At 39.7% G+C, this 18,101-nt stretch overlaps 1 protein-coding gene across 5 annotated transcripts in view; it reads left to right on the top strand.

Moving 5' to 3' along the window:
- The window catches only part of ZFX (zinc finger protein X-linked), a 54,995-nt gene extending 39,969 nt beyond the window's left edge, over positions 1-15,026 (top strand). For 4 of the 5 annotated variants that reach the window (XM_081809035.1, XM_081809033.1, XM_081809034.1 and 1 more), the window contains exons 4-8: positions 8,439-8,588; positions 8,808-8,951; positions 9,327-9,479; positions 10,014-10,154; positions 11,011-15,026. In XM_081809035.1, the coding sequence (XP_081665161.1) occupies positions 8,439-8,588; positions 8,808-8,951; positions 9,327-9,479; positions 10,014-10,154; positions 11,011-12,194 (1,772 nt within the window). In that variant the 3' untranslated portion in view covers positions 12,195-15,026. The remainder of the gene's footprint in view (positions 1-8,438; positions 8,589-8,807; positions 8,952-9,326; positions 9,480-10,013; positions 10,155-11,010) is intronic. The other variant, XM_081809038.1, reaches the window with a different exon arrangement.
- Positions 15,027-18,101: the final 3,075 nt, after the last annotated feature.

Here is an 18,101-nt window from a genome sequence, read left to right as displayed (position 1 = left end):
TAAAATCATCTTTATTTTTCTTTCACAATTAGCCTGTTTTAAGATCTATCAGGTAGCTAGCTTCTGGTTCTGGAAGGCTGGGATTTAGTGACTTAATCCATGTCCTTCTGTGGGTACTGGTCACAGTTTATAGACTTATTAGCTTAATTAAACTTTGTCTTTGAAACTGATTCCATCCTTGTAGCATGGGTTTTCCTTCTTAATTGTGCTTTCTGAGAAATCTATCCTTAAGTTTGACTTACTTCTCTGTCCACTTAGGTTTTTCTTTGAGTCCTCCTTTTCCCAGTGACTCCCCTCCTGAAGCTTTTTTCTTATTTTAAAGATTTTATTTATTTGCGAGAGAGAGAGAGTGCACATGCGCGAATGAGCATGGGGGAACGGCAGGCAGAGGGAGAAGCAGACTCCCCGCTGAGCAGGGAGCCCAGTGTGGGACACAGATCATGACCTGAGCCAAAGGCAGACACTTAACCAACTGAGCTACCCAGGCGCCCCCTTCTTGAAGCTTTTTATGTTTCTGCTCCACTCTGAAGTAGTTGCTTTCTAGGCTTAATGCAGTACAGGCATTTTTCTGAAATTTTCCTTCTCTCATTTCCTGAGATTAATCCACTGTTTTATGGATTCCCATGCCACCCTCTTTCTTGATTTACTCCCTTATTGTACTGGACCACATATTGAAATAACTTCCTAAGGAGTATAGATTGTGTACTAAAAATATTTTTATTCTACCCTTAAATGTGATTGATAATTTGGTTAGGTACAGAATTCTAGGTTAAAGAGAATTTTCCCTGAGAACTTGTGATGCCATGTTTCACTGTCACCTAGCATCTAGTGTTACAGTTTAGGAGCCTGATGTCATCTTGACTCTCATTCCTTTGTAGGTGTTTCATTTTATTCTGAAAGGTTTAAAGATCTTTTTATCCCTCCTGGTCTGAAATATCATACAGTTGTGCTTAGTTAGGTGTAGGTCTTTTTCTTGCATTGTGTTTTCATGCATGATGAGCTCTTTGAATCTAAAGAATCTTCAACTCTCTGAAATATTTTTATTTATTAATACAATATATTAATTGCAAGAAGAATCTCTGAAAGAAACAAAGTAAGTATATCCCAACAATTGTCTGAACCTCTGTGTTCCAATATGGTAGTCATTAGCCACATGTGGCTAATTAAAGTTAAGTTTAATTAAATGAAAATTAAATAAAATTAGGTATATAGTGTCTAAGTTGCACCAACCACATTTCAAGTGCTGAATAACCACATGTAGCTAGTGCAGATATAGCTATAGAACATTTCCAATGTGATCTTTTTTAAAAGTCAAAGAGGAGATGCAGAAGTTCAAAGAATATATTACAAGACAATAGAGGCAGATATAAAGTAAACTTAAAATTCAGAAAGAAGCGGAAGAGAAAAATAAAAATATGATCAAGATAAAAGCCACCATAGAAGCAACTATAAGAATAAATCTGCTTGAGTAAATAAGCATGGGCAGAGGATCCAGCTTTAGGAAATCACAAAAATGGTTAAAAATGGTACAAAAATGAATATGGAGGAGATGGCTAGACACAGGAGACAGATAGAGGAGGCAAACACGTAAGGAGGATTCTCAAAGAAGGGAACAACCAATGAACTACAAAAATATTTATAGTGGAAGAAATTTTCCTAAAATAAAGATTGGAATCTTCGAGTGAATTTTCCTGAAATAAAGATCAAATCTTTCTTGTTTCAAGAAATTGACAGAATGATAAAACCAGCAAGTCATAATCATATCTTTCATAGTAGGATGACAGTAGATACTGGCTTTAAAATTGATTCATGGTGCACCTGGGTGGCTCAGTTTGTTAAGGGTCTGACTCTTAGATTCAGCTCAGGTCATGGTCTCGGGGTCGTGAGTTCAAGCCCCACATCAGGCGCTGCGCTGTGCATGGAGCCTGCTTGAGATTCTCTCTGTCCCTCTCCCTCTGCCCCCTCCCCCCTCACTCTTGTGCATGCATTCTCACTCTCCTTAAAAAAATTGATTCATGTATTATAAGCAAAGTATGACTTTAAATGTTTTTGTAATATATTTTTTCATCTTTAGAGGGTTAAGAACTAGTAACATAATGTCCAAACATTTACTTGAAGATCAGCATTCATATATTTAAGAAATGAATGTTAAATCTTTTCCGTATATCAGTGTACTGTAGACACTTGGGATACATCATTGAACAAAACAGATGCCAGTGCTTTTCCCCTTCCTTATGTTCTAGTAGAGGTACACAGACATAAATAAGTGATGTAGTATAAGTGATAATCTTCTTGGGAAGAAAACAGGGGTATAAGGAAGATTTTGGGTTGCAGATGTCAGCGTTTGCTGAGATGACATTTGAGCAGAGGCTTAATTTTGAGATATCTGATAGATATCAAAGACGTACAAATCTGAGTTCGGGAAATAGGACTAGAATGGAGATGCAAAATTGGGAGTTATTGGCATATAGATGAAATTTAAGCTATAAAACAGAATGACATTGCCAAAGGAGTGATTGTAAATAAACCAAGACCAAAAACTAAGCCCTGAGGTTTGCAACATTAAGAGGCTAAGAGGCAGCTCCTGCAAAGGACTGAGGAGGCATGGCCGGTGAGGGAGGAGGAAACCAAGAGCTTATATCCTGGAAGCCAAGTGAGGAAAGTGAATCAGAGTCAAATGGATGCTGAGAACGGGTGACCTTGATGAACAGTTTTGGTGAAGTCATGGGCCAGGTTGAAGTGAGTTTAGAGGATACAGGATGACAAGAATTGGAGAAATGGGATCAAGAATTTTTGTTTTAAAGGGGGAAAAAGAAGAGTTTATGTGCTGATGAAGGTGATCCAGTAGAGGGGGCAGATGCTAGAGCAATAAAGAAGGGGGCAGGCTTTAGCTAGGAATAGAGGTGATTTGTCTTGCTTACAGGCTGGATTTAGTTGCTGGTAGGTGAGTAGATCTGATAATCAGTCAGTGAATCTTCCGATTGTTTCACTTGTTCTCAGTAAAATAAGAAAGAAGATCATCAACTGAGAGTGAGGATGGGGAGGTGAAATTAGAGATTTGAGGACAGAGGATACTAGAAAATAGGGAAAGTAGCAGAAAAGGTTTGCTTCAGGTTCAGGGTCATGGATTTAAAGTGAAACCATCAGTGTGTGTGCATGTGTCTGCTTGTGTGCGTGTTTGCCATCAGATTTAGCGGCATAGGCCCTGGTGTAGAGGCAGAGAGGAAAATTGAAATCCGGCAAGTCTGTGGTTCTCTCAAGCCAGTATGATGGAATGAAAGGAGGGGGAGGGCAAGGGATTGGAGAGCAAGGGAATGAGATTGACTGTGGAATTCAAGTTGTTTGAGTTCAAGTAAATTATGATGTAGTGATTTTTGTTTAAAAATGGCATATTACAATATCCAGTTTTCATTAAAATATCTGTCACTCTTCCTTTTATTTATAAATATGCATAGGGAAATATCTGAATAATGATCTGTAAATTGATAGTTCTAGGTGGTAGAATTTTGATCACATTTTAATTTTTTAAAACTTTAAAAATACTTTTTTGGGGGGGACCTGGGTGGCTCATTTGGTTAAGCAGCTACCTTCGGCTCAGGGCATGATCCCAGGGTCCTGAGATTGAGCCTCCATGTTGGGGGCTGCTCCACCTGCTTGTGCTCTCTTGCTCATGCTCTCTCAAATAAATAAAAATCTTAAAAAAATACTTTTCTTAGACAGTAAACTATATAATTTCTACAACAAATTATATACAAGTACAAGAAACATAAGGGAATAGAAATAAAAATGTATTGTTTTAAGTTCAGGGCACACGGGGTAGTCTAGGGCCTGATGGGGGAGACAAGATTGAAGGCAGAAGGCACTTTGGTCAGAGGTTGGTTACTAGACTGTGCAGTTTGTATTTTATTTGGTAGGAAATGGGGTACCATTCTGAGCCGGAGAGTAAGGTAACTGGATCTTTGTTTTAGGAAAGTTGACTGAGGGCTACGTCTAGGGGTATTTGGTAGGAAACGTAGGAAGAGAGAGATCAAATGGTAAAGATCTTTTCTTTCTATGATGTTAATTTGTACAAAATGCAATTCCACCGCAATCCAATATCATATATTTTTCTGTCTTGGTAAAAATTATAAAAATTTGTCTAGAAATTTAATTGAGAATAACAAAACAATATTACCTATGTCATAAGGTTTTTGTGAGGAGTGAATGGTTACATTTTAAGGGCTTGGTATGTGGTCAGTAAATGTTACCATTATCCATCATGACCACCATCCTTCCTTGTTATATAGATTCTCCATCAGCTTAGTTTTACTGATCTTTTAATTAGATCAACATTCGTTTAACAGTTTACTTGAGGGGCACCTGGGTGGCTCAGTTAAGCATCCAACTCTTGATTTCAGCTCAGGTCTTGATGTCAGGGTTGTGAGTTCAAGCCCTGCGTTGGGCTCCATGCTGTGTGTGGAGCCTACGTAAAGAAAAAAATGGGTGCCTGGGTGGCTCAGTCATTTAAGCGACTGACTCTTGATTTTGGCTCAGGTCCTGCTCTCAGGGTTGTGAGATGGAGCCCTGTGTTGGGCCCTGCGTTGGGCTCCGCGCTGGGTGTGGAACCTGCTTAAGATTCTCTCTTTCCCTCTCCCTTTGCTCCTCCCCCTGCAGGAGCTTGCACGCTTTCCCTCTCTCTCTTAAAAAAAAACCCAAAACCAAAACCAATTTACTTGAAGTGGTGTATTTCCCACCCACACCCCAGTAATTTTTCTTTTCCAGAAACTACTGGTTTTTTTGAGATCTTAATGAACTATATTTTTAGACACTGTGGTATCTGTAACATTGCAAATAAGTATCCCTCAATTTTCAGTCTTTAGGAGAGTTTACTGAAGCTCCCTTCAAGCAGTATAAAGTATTGCCTATATTTTGCTGTAGTTTTGCTGTTACTAATGAGATCATCGATAAGTCAAATGTTTCTCAGTTTTGAAGTTTAAAATACTGGATGAGGGGTGCCTGGGTGGCTCATTAGGTAAAGCGTCTGCCTTCAGCTCAGGTCATGATCCCAGGGATCAAGCCCCACGCCGGGCTCTCTGCTCAGCGGGAAGCCTGCTTCTCCCTCTCCTTCTCCCCCTGCTTGTACTCTCTCTCTCATTGTCAAATAAATAAATAAAATCGTTAAAAAAATAAAATACTGGATGAGTTGTAAAGATTATTATTATGTAAGGCTTGAGGAAACTGTGATGCCAATTTTACTTTAACACAAATAGAAAAAACTGGGAAGAAAATTTCCTAACGATGGAATCTCTGGTTGGTGGGACCATTGGTGATTTTTTTTTTTTAATTCTAAGTTTTATACAGTAAACATACATTTCTTAAAAAATCAGAAGATGAAAATAAAGGTCTGGGTTCTAAAGACAGGCACCTCTTCTCTCTCCCATCCCTCATTAGTTCACTGACTTTGGGCAAGGCACATACCATCTCAGAGCCTTTATTTCTTTATCTGGAAAAGGTAAGGATCAAATAAAATTAAAGTACATAGAAATGATAAGGAAATAGCAAAATGCCATGCAAATGGTAGTTATTATTAGAAGTAGTCTTAATTTCCAGAAATTATGCTCTTCTGTTTTGGAGAGGCCTTGTTCCAGAGCTCTAGCTCTTCATCACTACATTAGAAGAAGGCACTTAGGCGGAAATCATACATACGATGACTCAGTTTTATCCAAGGCTTCTTTGTTTTTAGAAACTCATTTTTATGGTAGCTTTAAAATCACAGAGAAATTTTGAGTCCTTAACAGGACCATCAAAGTGGGTTTTTTTAAAAAAATCACTTCTGTAATTTTTCATATTCAGAGTAATTTCATAAGTTGAGTTAGTGGGGCAAATTCTCAAGGTGAAAACCTGAAGATGAATTCTACTTTTGTCTAATAATAGAATAGCTTTGCTTGGCTCAGGTGAGCCTGTATATTTGAAATGTGTTTTCCCCACACACTTATGAAAGCAAACAGAAAAGTCTTTTCCTCCAAATTATAGATAAATACATGCCATTTTGCGAGCTCCAAAATGAAGATTTTTCAGTCATCAAAGGCTTTATCTTATGAGTACCAACAAGCTAAAATATGCCAAAACAGCTAGCCTGACCTTGTTCTTTGTAAACACGAGGACATTTGATTTTCCAGTACCTGTTAGAATCAGTTTTGCCATACCTTGCCAAAAAAGGGCAAGCTTCATCAACAAGATCTAACTGCTCAGAGATGAGTGTTCTGAAGATGTAGCAGGTTTAGTCAGGTCTCTCCAGCTAGTTTGGGGGGGATCTTCATCCTTGTTATCGCTACCTCACTTTGAAATTGCAGAGCTACCTTTAAGAAAATAGCCTTGGCTCAGTCAGCTTGGTATGTCATAAAAATATGCAGCTTTGAAAAGGGGTAAGTACACATCAGGCCAGAAATAAGGACCTAGTGCTAATTCTTTCCCCTTACAAATCATTTTTATAAAAAGCATAGTCAAGATCCTTGAATTTAGGTAGTTATGTGCAGAGTTCAGGGAACCTCTTTGTTTTCTCAGACCACAGAGTTTAACCGGCTGGTCTCTTTGAACCTGCATATCATGAGGCTTGTCCTGGATCAGCTCATTTTCTCCAGCTTCTTAAGCTCTTCACCTAGTTTGCCATTTTCTCCTCCCTTGCCCTTGCCTCTGGTTTCATACCCATGGTTGAAGCCACCAGCCACGAACTTCTCCAGCTCCCAGCATTACAGCCTTCCCCCTTAACACAATGTAGCTCTCTTTGCATCCATGTTTACCACTTCAAGTCTCAGAAGGATCGCACATGGCTCCCGCTGTCTAAGGAGAATTTCTTCATCTTTGCCTCTAATTTCATCTTCCCCTTTTCCTCTGAGATCTTGATCCAGAAGTTTTCCCGTGTCCTCTGGCTTCAGCTTCTTCCCGTCTGTTGTATTTGCTCCCACAGACTGAATATGCTTGAGTGTTCTTATCAGTTAAACAGAAAAGTCCTTGACCCTGTACCCCGTTCTAGTTACTGCCCCTTTGTTCTCCATTTTAAAATTAGACTTCTTGAAGAAACGCACACCTTCCATTGAATCCTCACCCCACTTTAATCTGACCCCATATAGCCTTTACTACACTGCTTTTCCCCAGGGGCGTCAGTGACTTCCAGGTCATTCCTCCGTTACTAGGGTGTGTGCTGCATTTATAACTGCCTCGCTTCCTTCACAATCCTCCACCAGCCTCTCCAGCTTTCCCTTCTTGGGTTCCTTTGTGAACTCTTCTTGTCCCTCCCTTAAACTGTGATGTTCCCCAAGATATCCATAGCACACTCTTTCCTCACACTGCAGGTCCTCGCTGTGTGATCTCAGGGCTAGTTAGCACAGAGCTGTTGGCTCCCAAATCTGTCAGCCTTCAGCTTTCAGACTCAAATATCCAGCAACTGTCTTTACATCTCATCAATATTCTGAACATCTACCATCACCAGACTCTTGTCTTAAAAGACTAATAAAATGACAAGTTCTGCTCTATCAGTGGGAAAGATGGGGGAAAGTCCCTGATAGTGACAATACAATGAATCGTATACTCAGAGAGAAACAAGCAAAGGGTACTGTGAATATAAAAGAACGGGGACAGGCACTGGTCTGAGAGCTTTTAGGGATGTTACCTCTCAGACCTTAAATTAATTACCCATGCAGGAAGAGAGAGCCTTTTCCTCATTTCTCTGATTAACATTTCTTCCCCCAGTCACTCGGTCACCTAAATCAGAAACCCCATAGTTATCCCTGGCTCCTTTGTCATGTTCAGTTTTGACTCTTAAGTCCTGATGTTAGCGAACATGGTGATCTGTCATTCTCACTGCTCTGGAACCTCTAAATCGCTCCATGTATCTGGCTTCACCCCTACAGATTCTTTTTTTTTTTTTTTTTAAGATTTTATTTATTTATTTGAGACAGAGAGAATGAGAGACAGAGAGCACGAGAGGGAGGAGGGTCAGAGGGAGAAGCAGATTCCCTGCCCAGCAGGGAGCCCGATGCGGGACTCGATCCCGGGACTCCAGGATCATGACCTGAGCCGAAGGCAGTCGCTTAACCAACTGAGCCACCCAGGCGCCCACCCCTACAGATTCTAATTCTGTAGTGCTGCTGGGCTGGGACCTGTGTTCTTTAGTTCCCTAAGAGATATGACACCTGACCAGATTGAGAAACCTCTGACCTACCATTGTCAAGTCTGAACCCCTCTGCCTGGTTGCACAAGGCCCTCCATGACCCCTGCCTTGGCCTAGCAGTCAGCCACATTTCCCACCATGCTCTGCGTGTCTACTGGTCTAGGTAAAATCATCCTATTTTGTATGAATCCTGTTAGGGATGATATTTGTACAAAGGAGTTTGCAAAACAGTAACATTTTATTTAAGTATCTGCTAGTGTTATTTGTAATGTATTTCCTGCCTTTTCAGTGGATGATGCTGGCAAAATAGAACACGATGGTTCCTCTGGAATGACCATGGACGCAGAGTCGGAAATCGATCCTTGTAAGGTGGATGGCACTTGCCCTGAAGTCATCAAGGTGTACATTTTTAAAGCTGACCCTGGAGAGGATGACTTAGGTAAGAGGAAAGCTTCGGCATAGTATGCATCCTGATGAGACACTTCAGCCTGATTTCTTTTGGGTGGTTTAGATTGCGGACCTTTGAAATCTTTTCTGAAGATAACTTTTAAACAAGGATTTCCATGTAGCAGTAGAAAAGTATATGACGTGTGTTAAGTCAGATGGGTGGAAATGAAGTTTTCAGATAAATTCTCGGAGCTGTCATCTTCCCTGATAGGTGGCACCGTAGACATTGTGGAGAGTGAGCCTGAGAATGACCATGGAGTTGAATTACTTGATCAGAATAGCAGTATTCGTGTGCCAAGGGAAAAGATGGTTTATATGACTGTCAACGACTCTCAGCAAGAAGATGAAGATTTAAGTAAGTAGGTGGCCTTTTTGTGGGAGAAAGTTTTGTGTTTCTGTAGCTCTCTTTTTAACTATGGTCAGTATTTGAAGGAAAACAAGTAGCATTATTGTAGAGATTATTATGCTGCCGTGTTCCAAGGGCAGTCTCGGTAACTCGTTATGGATGTGTAGAATGTTGCTTTAAAAACAAGTTAAGATGAAAGCCAAGAAATGAATGATTCGTTAAACAAATATTCGTTGCCTGCTTAGGACTCTGTGAAAGCTGTGTTCTAGGTGTGTAACTCTTGAACCTTCCTTCTACTTGTCTGCTAACTGAATTCAAATAAAAACGTCTTTCCTGTGATCTCTGTAAACCTGGTCACAAAATTTGATATAATTTCCTACTTAGATGTCGCGGAAATCGCCGATGAAGTTTATATGGAGGTGATTGTAGGGGAGGAGGATGCGGCGGCGGCGGCGGCTGCCGCCGCGGCACACGATCAGCAGATCGACGACAGTGAAATCAAAACCTTCATGCCAATCGCCTGGGCAGCAGCTTACGGTAAGTCACGTGGCGGCTCTTCGAACGGAGTTGGCTCGTGCACGTGAATTCATGACTGGAAACGGTGTCTGTGGCCTTAGGTTTCCGAAATAGGAAACACCACTACCCTGTAAGGGTTACTTGATTTAAACAAGAGGAGAGGAAGATGATAAAGTCTACCTTTTGTCTTTATTTATAACAGGAATTTCCTTCATGTGTATATTACGTAGAAGGAAGTACCGCAAGAAGTATGCAGGCTTTCAAGCTGAAACTTTTCATCTTGATTGTATCTGGCCCATGACTTTACAATTTGGGGAGACAACACGGGAGTTCAAGGGGCAAAATGCTGACATGTGTTTTTTAGATTTGGAAGCGAGGCATTTCCTACCGTCTCACTATAATAAATGTGGACCTAAAACCCATTACCTAGAATGGGGACTTTCTGTCATTCATGAGTATCATGGCTTACTTTTCGTTGTTATAGTTAATAAAGAATCCCTAATTTTTTATAATTTATAATACTGTATAATTTTGTTTTTTAATGCGCATTGTTAGGTAATAATTCTGATGGAATTGAAACCCGGAATGGCACTGCAAGTGCCCTCTTGCACATAGATGAGTCTGCTGGGCTTGGCAGACTGGCTAAACAAAAACCAAAGAAAAGGAGAAGACCTGATTCCAGGCAGTACCAAACAGGTGAGGGCACATGAGTCCCACAGCGCAGCGTGCTTGGCAAGCTCTCAGATGGAACTCTAGTATGTATCCACAGAGGTGTTGTGATGGCATTTTAGCTGCTAGACCACATGTAAGCTTTTGTGTATGGAATTTGAAAATATAATTTTAAGAATTCAGTGATATTCATGAATGATTTCCTGGGATAAAAAGAAACAGGGAATGGATCAAACGTGGATGGGGAAAAAAATTTCAAAACTCAGGTGGTTTTTAGGTGGAAATGAAAAGAAATCCCTCAAACACGTTACAAGCATTAACTGTTTTAAAAACTAAATTAATGCAAAGAATTGGATTATGTTACCTTAATTAAGGCAGGCATAATTTCCAGAGCAGCAGGACAAGTACTTCAGTTTACATGACCCCGTTCCTGTCTATTCGTGGATGCCGATTTGCATATTAAAATTTTTGGTGGATTTAAGCTTTACTGTAAAGTGACACAAAATTAGGTTTTTCAGAATAACCAAAGCAGGAATTGTGATTACAAAACTTTCTTTTTGTGAAGAATTTTCTACCGATTTCTAAACTGATAGAGCTTTAATCACTAGTTGGCAGAAGTTAGGTATTTATTGATTGATTTTTTAAACTGGAGGGACTGAGGTTGGTACAATCAGACTGAATGAAGTTTTCAGACCAGGGTTCTCTTTATGACAGGGTTGCTCTATCTCTTATACTGAAAAATGGTATAAGGAATGTCAGGTAGCAAATAGCTTAACGTAGGAATACTTGCCTAATAATGTTCAGAACACACACTTTAAATGCTTGCAGAAACCAAAATGGAACTTGGTTTGATCACTCATGTGCCTTTCTTTTCCTTTCCTAGCAATAATTATTGGCCCTGATGGACATCCCTTGACTGTCTATCCTTGCATGATTTGTGGGAAAAAATTTAAGTCGAGAGGTTTTTTGAAAAGGCACATGAAAAACCATCCTGAACACCTTACCAAGAAGAAGTACCGCTGTACAGACTGTGATTACACTACCAACAAGAAGATAAGTTTACACAACCACCTGGAGAGCCACAAGCTGACCAGCAAGGCAGAGAAGGCCATCGAATGCGACGAGTGTGGGAAGCATTTCTCTCATGCTGGGGCTTTGTTTACTCACAAAATGGTGCATAAGGAAAAAGGAGCCAACAAAATGCACAAGTGTAAATTCTGTGAATACGAGACAGCTGAACAAGGGTTATTGAATCGCCACCTTTTGGCGGTCCACAGCAAGAACTTTCCTCACATTTGTGTGGAGTGTGGGAAAGGTTTTCGTCACCCGTCGGAGCTCAAAAAGCACATGCGAATCCATACCGGGGAGAAGCCGTACCAGTGCCAGTACTGCGAATATAGGTCTGCAGACTCTTCTAACTTGAAAACGCATGTAAAAACTAAGCATAGTAAAGAGATGCCATTCAAGTGTGACATCTGTCTTCTGACTTTCTCAGATACCAAAGAGGTGCAGCAACATGCTCTTATCCACCAAGAAAGCAAAACACACCAGTGTTTGCACTGCGACCACAAGAGCTCGAACTCAAGCGATTTGAAACGACACATAATTTCGGTTCATACGAAGGACTACCCCCATAAGTGTGACATGTGTGAGAAAGGCTTTCACAGGCCTTCCGAACTCAAGAAACACGTGGCTGCCCACAAGGGTAAAAAAATGCACCAGTGTCGACACTGTGACTTTAAGATTGCGGATCCATTTGTTCTGAGTCGCCATATCCTCTCCGTTCACACAAAAGATCTTCCGTTTAGGTGTAAGAGATGTAGAAAGGGATTTAGGCAACAGAATGAGCTTAAAAAGCATATGAAGACCCACAGTGGCAGGAAGGTGTATCAGTGTGAGTACTGTGAGTATAGCACTACCGATGCGTCCGGCTTTAAACGGCACGTCATCTCCATTCATACGAAAGACTACCCTCACCGGTGCGAGTACTGCAAGAAAGGCTTCCGGAGACCTTCCGAAAAGAACCAGCACATAATGCGACACCATAAAGAAGTGGGCCTGCCCTGACGATACCGCTACAGACATTTGTGGAGACGTTGGCCTTGAAGCGGAAATTTCATTTTAAAGCCAATCCGTCTCGTTCACATAACAATACTGTATATTGATTTATGCTGTGTACAAATAGAATTATTGCTTCTAGTTGAGTTGGGTTTTTTTTACATTTTGTTTAATAGTGTGTTCTGAATTCTATTCAGTTTGTTTAATAAATGGGGGAAAGCAGCAACAAGTAAGTTGCTTTTAATAAAGTAATCCCTGATTCTATACTGAATTTTTCTATCTTAGAAGTTTTATATTTATTTAAATATTTACCTTGCTTACCTTGATGGTACTCTTCTAAGACCATTTAACTTAAAGTTAAGGTAACTTTAGATTGATAACTCTGAAAAGATTCATGTTGACTCATTTTTTTTTGTTCCCATAAATTTCTCACAATAAAATTGTCAGAGACATCTACTAACATAAATGGGAGATTTTACAGTCAGGTCTAATTATCCTAACGTGGAAGTCATTTACTTGTCTTGCTTACTATTTTCAGACCACATGACAATGAAAGTTTCCATTTGAGCTTTTGCGTCCCTGGCATCGCTGAGGAAAGAACAGTGGCTGGGTTCGTGTTTACTTTTCATTTTGTTTAGCAGACAAACTATACTTCTTTGGGGGCTTTCTTTGGCGTATTTACATCTTTTGTCAGCATAGCAAACTTTTAGAGAACTTCCTTGACAAATTTTGCTTGATGCTGTTGTATTTTGATTATTCCGTCTGTGCTGCTTTGTCTTGGAATGGTTGTGTGCTACAAATGAGATTATCGAGGACTGCATTTTGGAATCTCCTAGAGGTAATTCGTGGCTCGTAGGATCTTTGGCGACTTTATATATGTAAATGTACCCTGAATTATATATATGCACATATATAGAGAACATGTATCTGTGTGTATTGCTTATTTTACATATTTATACACACAACCTCAGTAGTAGTTAAGATCTATAATGAAAAGTATTAAATTTACAATAACATGAAAGATGCAGGGATGCATGAGAGAGCATTTTGTGAATCATGCTCTTCAGAGAGACTACTCAGGTGAAGAATTAGAAGGAAAATAAGGACACTAGTATTTTTAAAGAGTAAAGGTATTTTCTTTTAAATATCTTTGGTAATTGAAAAAATAGACGTTAAGATGTTTCTAGATAGAATGTTTTCATACAACTTCAGCTCCATGCCTTTATATTTTTCTGAAAAGCTAATGAATATCCGGACATAACTCCCTCAGTTCTCTCTGAGAAGCCCATGGGGGAACTCTGTGTCACCCAGTGAGGGGGATTAAGGAAACCACAGCTCCATGTCCCAGAGATTGGGTGCTAATTATGACTTACACTGGGCGGGTCCAGCCTGCTCTTTTATTTCTTAGTTACAGTTACCAAACATTAAAAAACTGAACGCTCAACTTGGCTTTGGTTAGAAGATAAAGGTGTGTTTAAGTGCATGAGGAAAATCTGAGGCCTTATTTGGAACATCACCAAGTCTTTCACAGTTTTGTCTGTCTTTGAGACAAACAGTTCTGAATCAGAGTCAGAAATGCATAAAATGAACTTGGTTAATTAGAATTTGGTTATGTTAAGAGGGATCTTGGAAAATGGAAAACAGTTTTTGGGGTCCTTTAAGTTGGCTGTCAGCATATGAGTATCTGGCACGTCGTAGGAGATTTAGGAATTTTCTTCCCACTGGATAGCTGCCTTGCCACTTCATTATGGTGCTCCATCCCCTTTGTGCTATTAGGTTTTGGCCTTTCATCTTTCTCTTTGCCATTGATATTTGTATTCAAGAATTATATTTATAGGGTTAGAAATCTAAATATTTGGTGGTTGGCAAGCCTCTGAAATGCTAGATTGGTTTCGTCCAGTTGTAAATCAAGTGCTTTAGGCTGGTATGAACTCCAACCTGAATGCTAGTTAAAGCCAAGGGATGGGCCTATCCCAGTGGGAGCTCCTGTGCCCTCTTGGCTCTCATACATGCTTTTTTTTTTTAAAGTAACTTACAATTGTGTGATTCATTGCCCCGCAGTACTATCCTTGAAAGCTCTGTCTGTTTTTTTGTGAGAACCTTTAAAAATCTCCATTTTTTTCCCCAGAAATCATGTAAAAGAAGACCCTTAAATGAAAGTGGAAATTTATTAACCTTAAAACATGCTGTAAAATTAGTACAGAAAATATAAATAATTGGTCATTTAACTATATTTTTTTAAATAAACTGAAAGATAAAGAACACAACACTCTACACACTTTATATTTCTCTTACATAGTCTGGAATCATACACAGTTATTTTCTTTTTAAAGCACAATATTGAAACCTTTAAAAGGTATTTAAGGGTTTGGTCAAGTGAATATGATAAAATGTATTTGTCTGTATAAAGAGAAAATGAAATTGTAGTCACTGTTATGTACTGACATTAGTTACAACCTAGTTTTAATTCTTAAAACAATTTTGATTAGCAAAGCTAAAAAAAATGGATGTTTCAGTTAAATGTTTTAAAGAGGTACAGATTTTTACAAGGACATAATATAAGTTATTGTTCTGTAGAAATATCCTATTAAATATTGTATGTCCCTCCCTCTGTACACTTTGTAAAAAAAAAAGTAAAATACATAAAAAGAAAATCATATAGGGATGTGTGACATTATTGTAATTGTGTACTTGAGAATAACGTGCAAAAATAAAAATCAGAATATTTTCCTGTTAATGGATGTTTAGTCTATTTGATACCAGTACTAAGTTAATGCTTTTTCTTAAGGAAAAAAATGTACAGTTTTTGTAAACCTAATAAACATCAAAAGCAGTGGATTATTTTCATTTCCCCCTTTCTTAATTCCTTTTATGCAGCAGTGGATTGCAAAATGCTTGATTGCTTTGAATTTTGTCACTTGATGCAAATACTCCTCATAGTTCAGCCCCGCGAATTTGCTAGTAGTATATCAGGGAACTTAAGATATGATTGGTGAGTCCTTTGATGAGCATGTCCTTGAAATTCGTTTTTTTTCCCTTCATCTTCACAAGGGATTTGTTTCATTAGCCTCTCCAGTTCCCCTGAGACGAATTTGCCCTGCATAAATGGTTTATGAGAGCACTTAAAGTTCATTTCAGTATCCCTGCACAGCACACTTAATCACTGGGTGTTGTCCCCGCCTCCACAGCAGAAGCCCTGCCCTAGAGTGACACCTTTGTGCCCGGCTTTCATTCATAGACGCTAACATGTTAGAGAGTGGCCACCGTTAGAAAAATCAGAAGTTAGGTGAAAGTAACCAGGAGTCAAAAGAGAGTAACAGATCGATTTGAGCCATCTTTGAGGTTTAAAGATGAGATCCTTCAGATCTTCAACTGTGTATGAACAAGTGTTTGCCTAATAGTTGAAACAGTAAATAATCAAAATTTGGGGTCAGTGGTCAAGAGAACACGGTGTCACTGTCCAGAGCCACGAACCGCACAAAACTGTAGCGTGTGAAACACTTTGTCGTACCAGAATGCCTGGTAGACAGCATCTTAGCTGTCAGAGACCAGGCAGTCAGGTAATGTACCACTCTGTTCTCTGGGAATCTCCACATTAACAATTTTGTTGCCCACCAGTTCTAGGATTCATGAAGGAAAAGCGGGACCGGTCAAAATCTTAAAAGAGGTGATATTTTAGAGCAGCGGTTTTCAAAGTGTGGTCTGACAACAGTGGCAGCATCATAACCACCTGGAACTTTGTTAAAGATAAAAATTTGTGCTTGCACGTCACACCCACTGAATCGGGAAACGGCACGAGACCCGGTGATCTGTGTCTTGACCTGTCCTCCAGGTGATTCTGATGCATGCTCAAGTTTGGGAAACCCTTTCAGAGCACCTGAGGAACCGAAAAGATCACTGGTGCAACATTTTGTGTAGTAGACAAGAAAATCTTTCTATTTCTCTCTCTCTCTCTCTCTCACACAACCCCAGCAATAAGCAGTGAGGGTGAAATGGGACTTCGTTGACACCTTTGGTTTACCTTTTTCAAAGTGTGAGCCCTCCAGACAGTAAGTGTATCCTTTTTAGTACACCTGTAAGTAGCCTGTATTTCATAAATCTAGTATGGCCTCCCCTAAGTGATACTCCTCAAAGGTTAATAGAATTCAGAGGAAGATTCAGCAAGTAAAAGAGAAAAGCTGAAAAGAGTGTTTAATTGGCCCATCATTACTTACTAATTCATATCTGAAAAACCATTTTGCCACATTCTGCAGCTGTTTAGATCAAGTCAAAATTAAGTTTGCCCTTTTGGATTTTGTTTTATGTTTCTTGTATATATTGTTTGCCTTTTTCATAAAATAATTCTTGGATTTGTTATATATCGTTTCCATTATTTTGGACATCTTTGCTGTTGTAAATAAATTCCTATTTTGTTTTAAGTTATCCTAGTGGAGTGTTGGCTATAGAAAAGGCATACACATACGAACACACATACACACACACACACGGAAATGAAGAGGTTTAAATCACAAAGTTAATAAAGCCCCAACAAAGTATAAACTGGAAGTGATGTGACCCCTTCTGTTCAGCATTTCTAACATCAGTGAAAATATCACTGTAGCATCTGCACCTAACTCTGACTTTAAAATCATTTTCGTGACTTCTGAGGGAAATTTTTAGTTTGCCAAGTTTGAGGTCAACATCAAGAATTACTTTCTTTTACTTGGTATTTCCTGTTCCTTTGGGCTCATGTTGCTTGTATCGCTGGTATTGGTGAACACAAAGGATTTGGTGTTGTGACCTGCTGCTACGGTAAAGCCACTAGGATACTTTGCTACAGAAAACCTGCTAAGGAACTTTAGATGGCATTTCTTCTTTCATGATGCGAATTACCACAGAAATATCCCAAACGCATTGATGAAAATAGAATACGTTATTTTGCCTTCCAAGAGAGGCAAGTTTCTGCTTTTCCTTAATGGCTGTGTTTGGCTTTAAATTCAGAAGCCATTTCTTTTTGCCTGAGCTGCTTTGAGATAAGGAGAGGTATTGCAGAGCCATCTGTTGGGGTTTGAGAGGTTCTAAGTACACCCATTCTTCTCTTTGGGTTCTAACCACATGGGAGATAGACACAAACCACCAGTTGAATGTGAGACTTCTCGTAAAGTTGAATTGGGAGGCCCAGAGGCCAAATCTCTTTCCCCCCAGTCGAGGCCTTGACTCATGCAGCCAGTCACTCAAAGTCACCCTGAGCTATTGAGACCGCTTGGTCTCCCACCAGAGAAATGGAGCAAGTGGGAGAGAATGGCTGCAGTATCCTCGCCGGCCCTCCCAGGCTGGGAACTCAGGGAAGGCGGAGAAGACTTCCCTCCTGCCATCTTCGTAAAATAATAAGGCTTGGTCCAATTCCGGGCAGCCCCCTGACATTAGCCCACTAGCAAAACGTGAGGTTTTTACCTTTACCCCTAAATATTTGCTGTTTTCCCCCAAAGAACTTGTTTGTCCCCTCTTGAGGTGGTTGTTGTGACAGACTTTTAAATGTTTAGTTCTTGGAGTGCCAGGGTGGTGCAGTCGGTTAAAGCGTCTGACTTTTGGTTTCGGCTCAGGTCGTGATCTCTGGGTCATGATATCGAGCCCTGCATCAGGCTCTGTGTTAAGTGCAGAGTCTGCTTAAGACTGTCCCTCTCCCTCTGCGCCTCCCCCCCGCCCACTCTCTCTCTCTCAAATAAATCTTTAAAAAACAATAAAAAATAAAGGTTTAGTTCCTGTTTCTTCTAGTACAGTACGCTTTAGTTTTTCTTCAGAAAAATAACTTTTCAAGGGCAAATTTACTTACATTTAAAGCTGATAACTTCGCAAGTCATTTTTATTACGTATTTTTGTAACAAAATATAGAAAAATGATCACCCACAATGCTACTTGCTTTATTCAAGGAGTTCA

The sequence above is a fragment of the Leptonychotes weddellii genome, chromosome X, assembly GCF_054177405.1.
Source record: "Leptonychotes weddellii isolate Sample4059 chromosome X, ASM5417740v2, whole genome shotgun sequence".
Taxonomy (NCBI): domain Eukaryota; kingdom Metazoa; phylum Chordata; class Mammalia; order Carnivora; family Phocidae; genus Leptonychotes; species Leptonychotes weddellii.
Note: the sequence above shows the minus strand (reverse complement) of the source record. Positions and strands in the feature narration are given on the sequence as shown.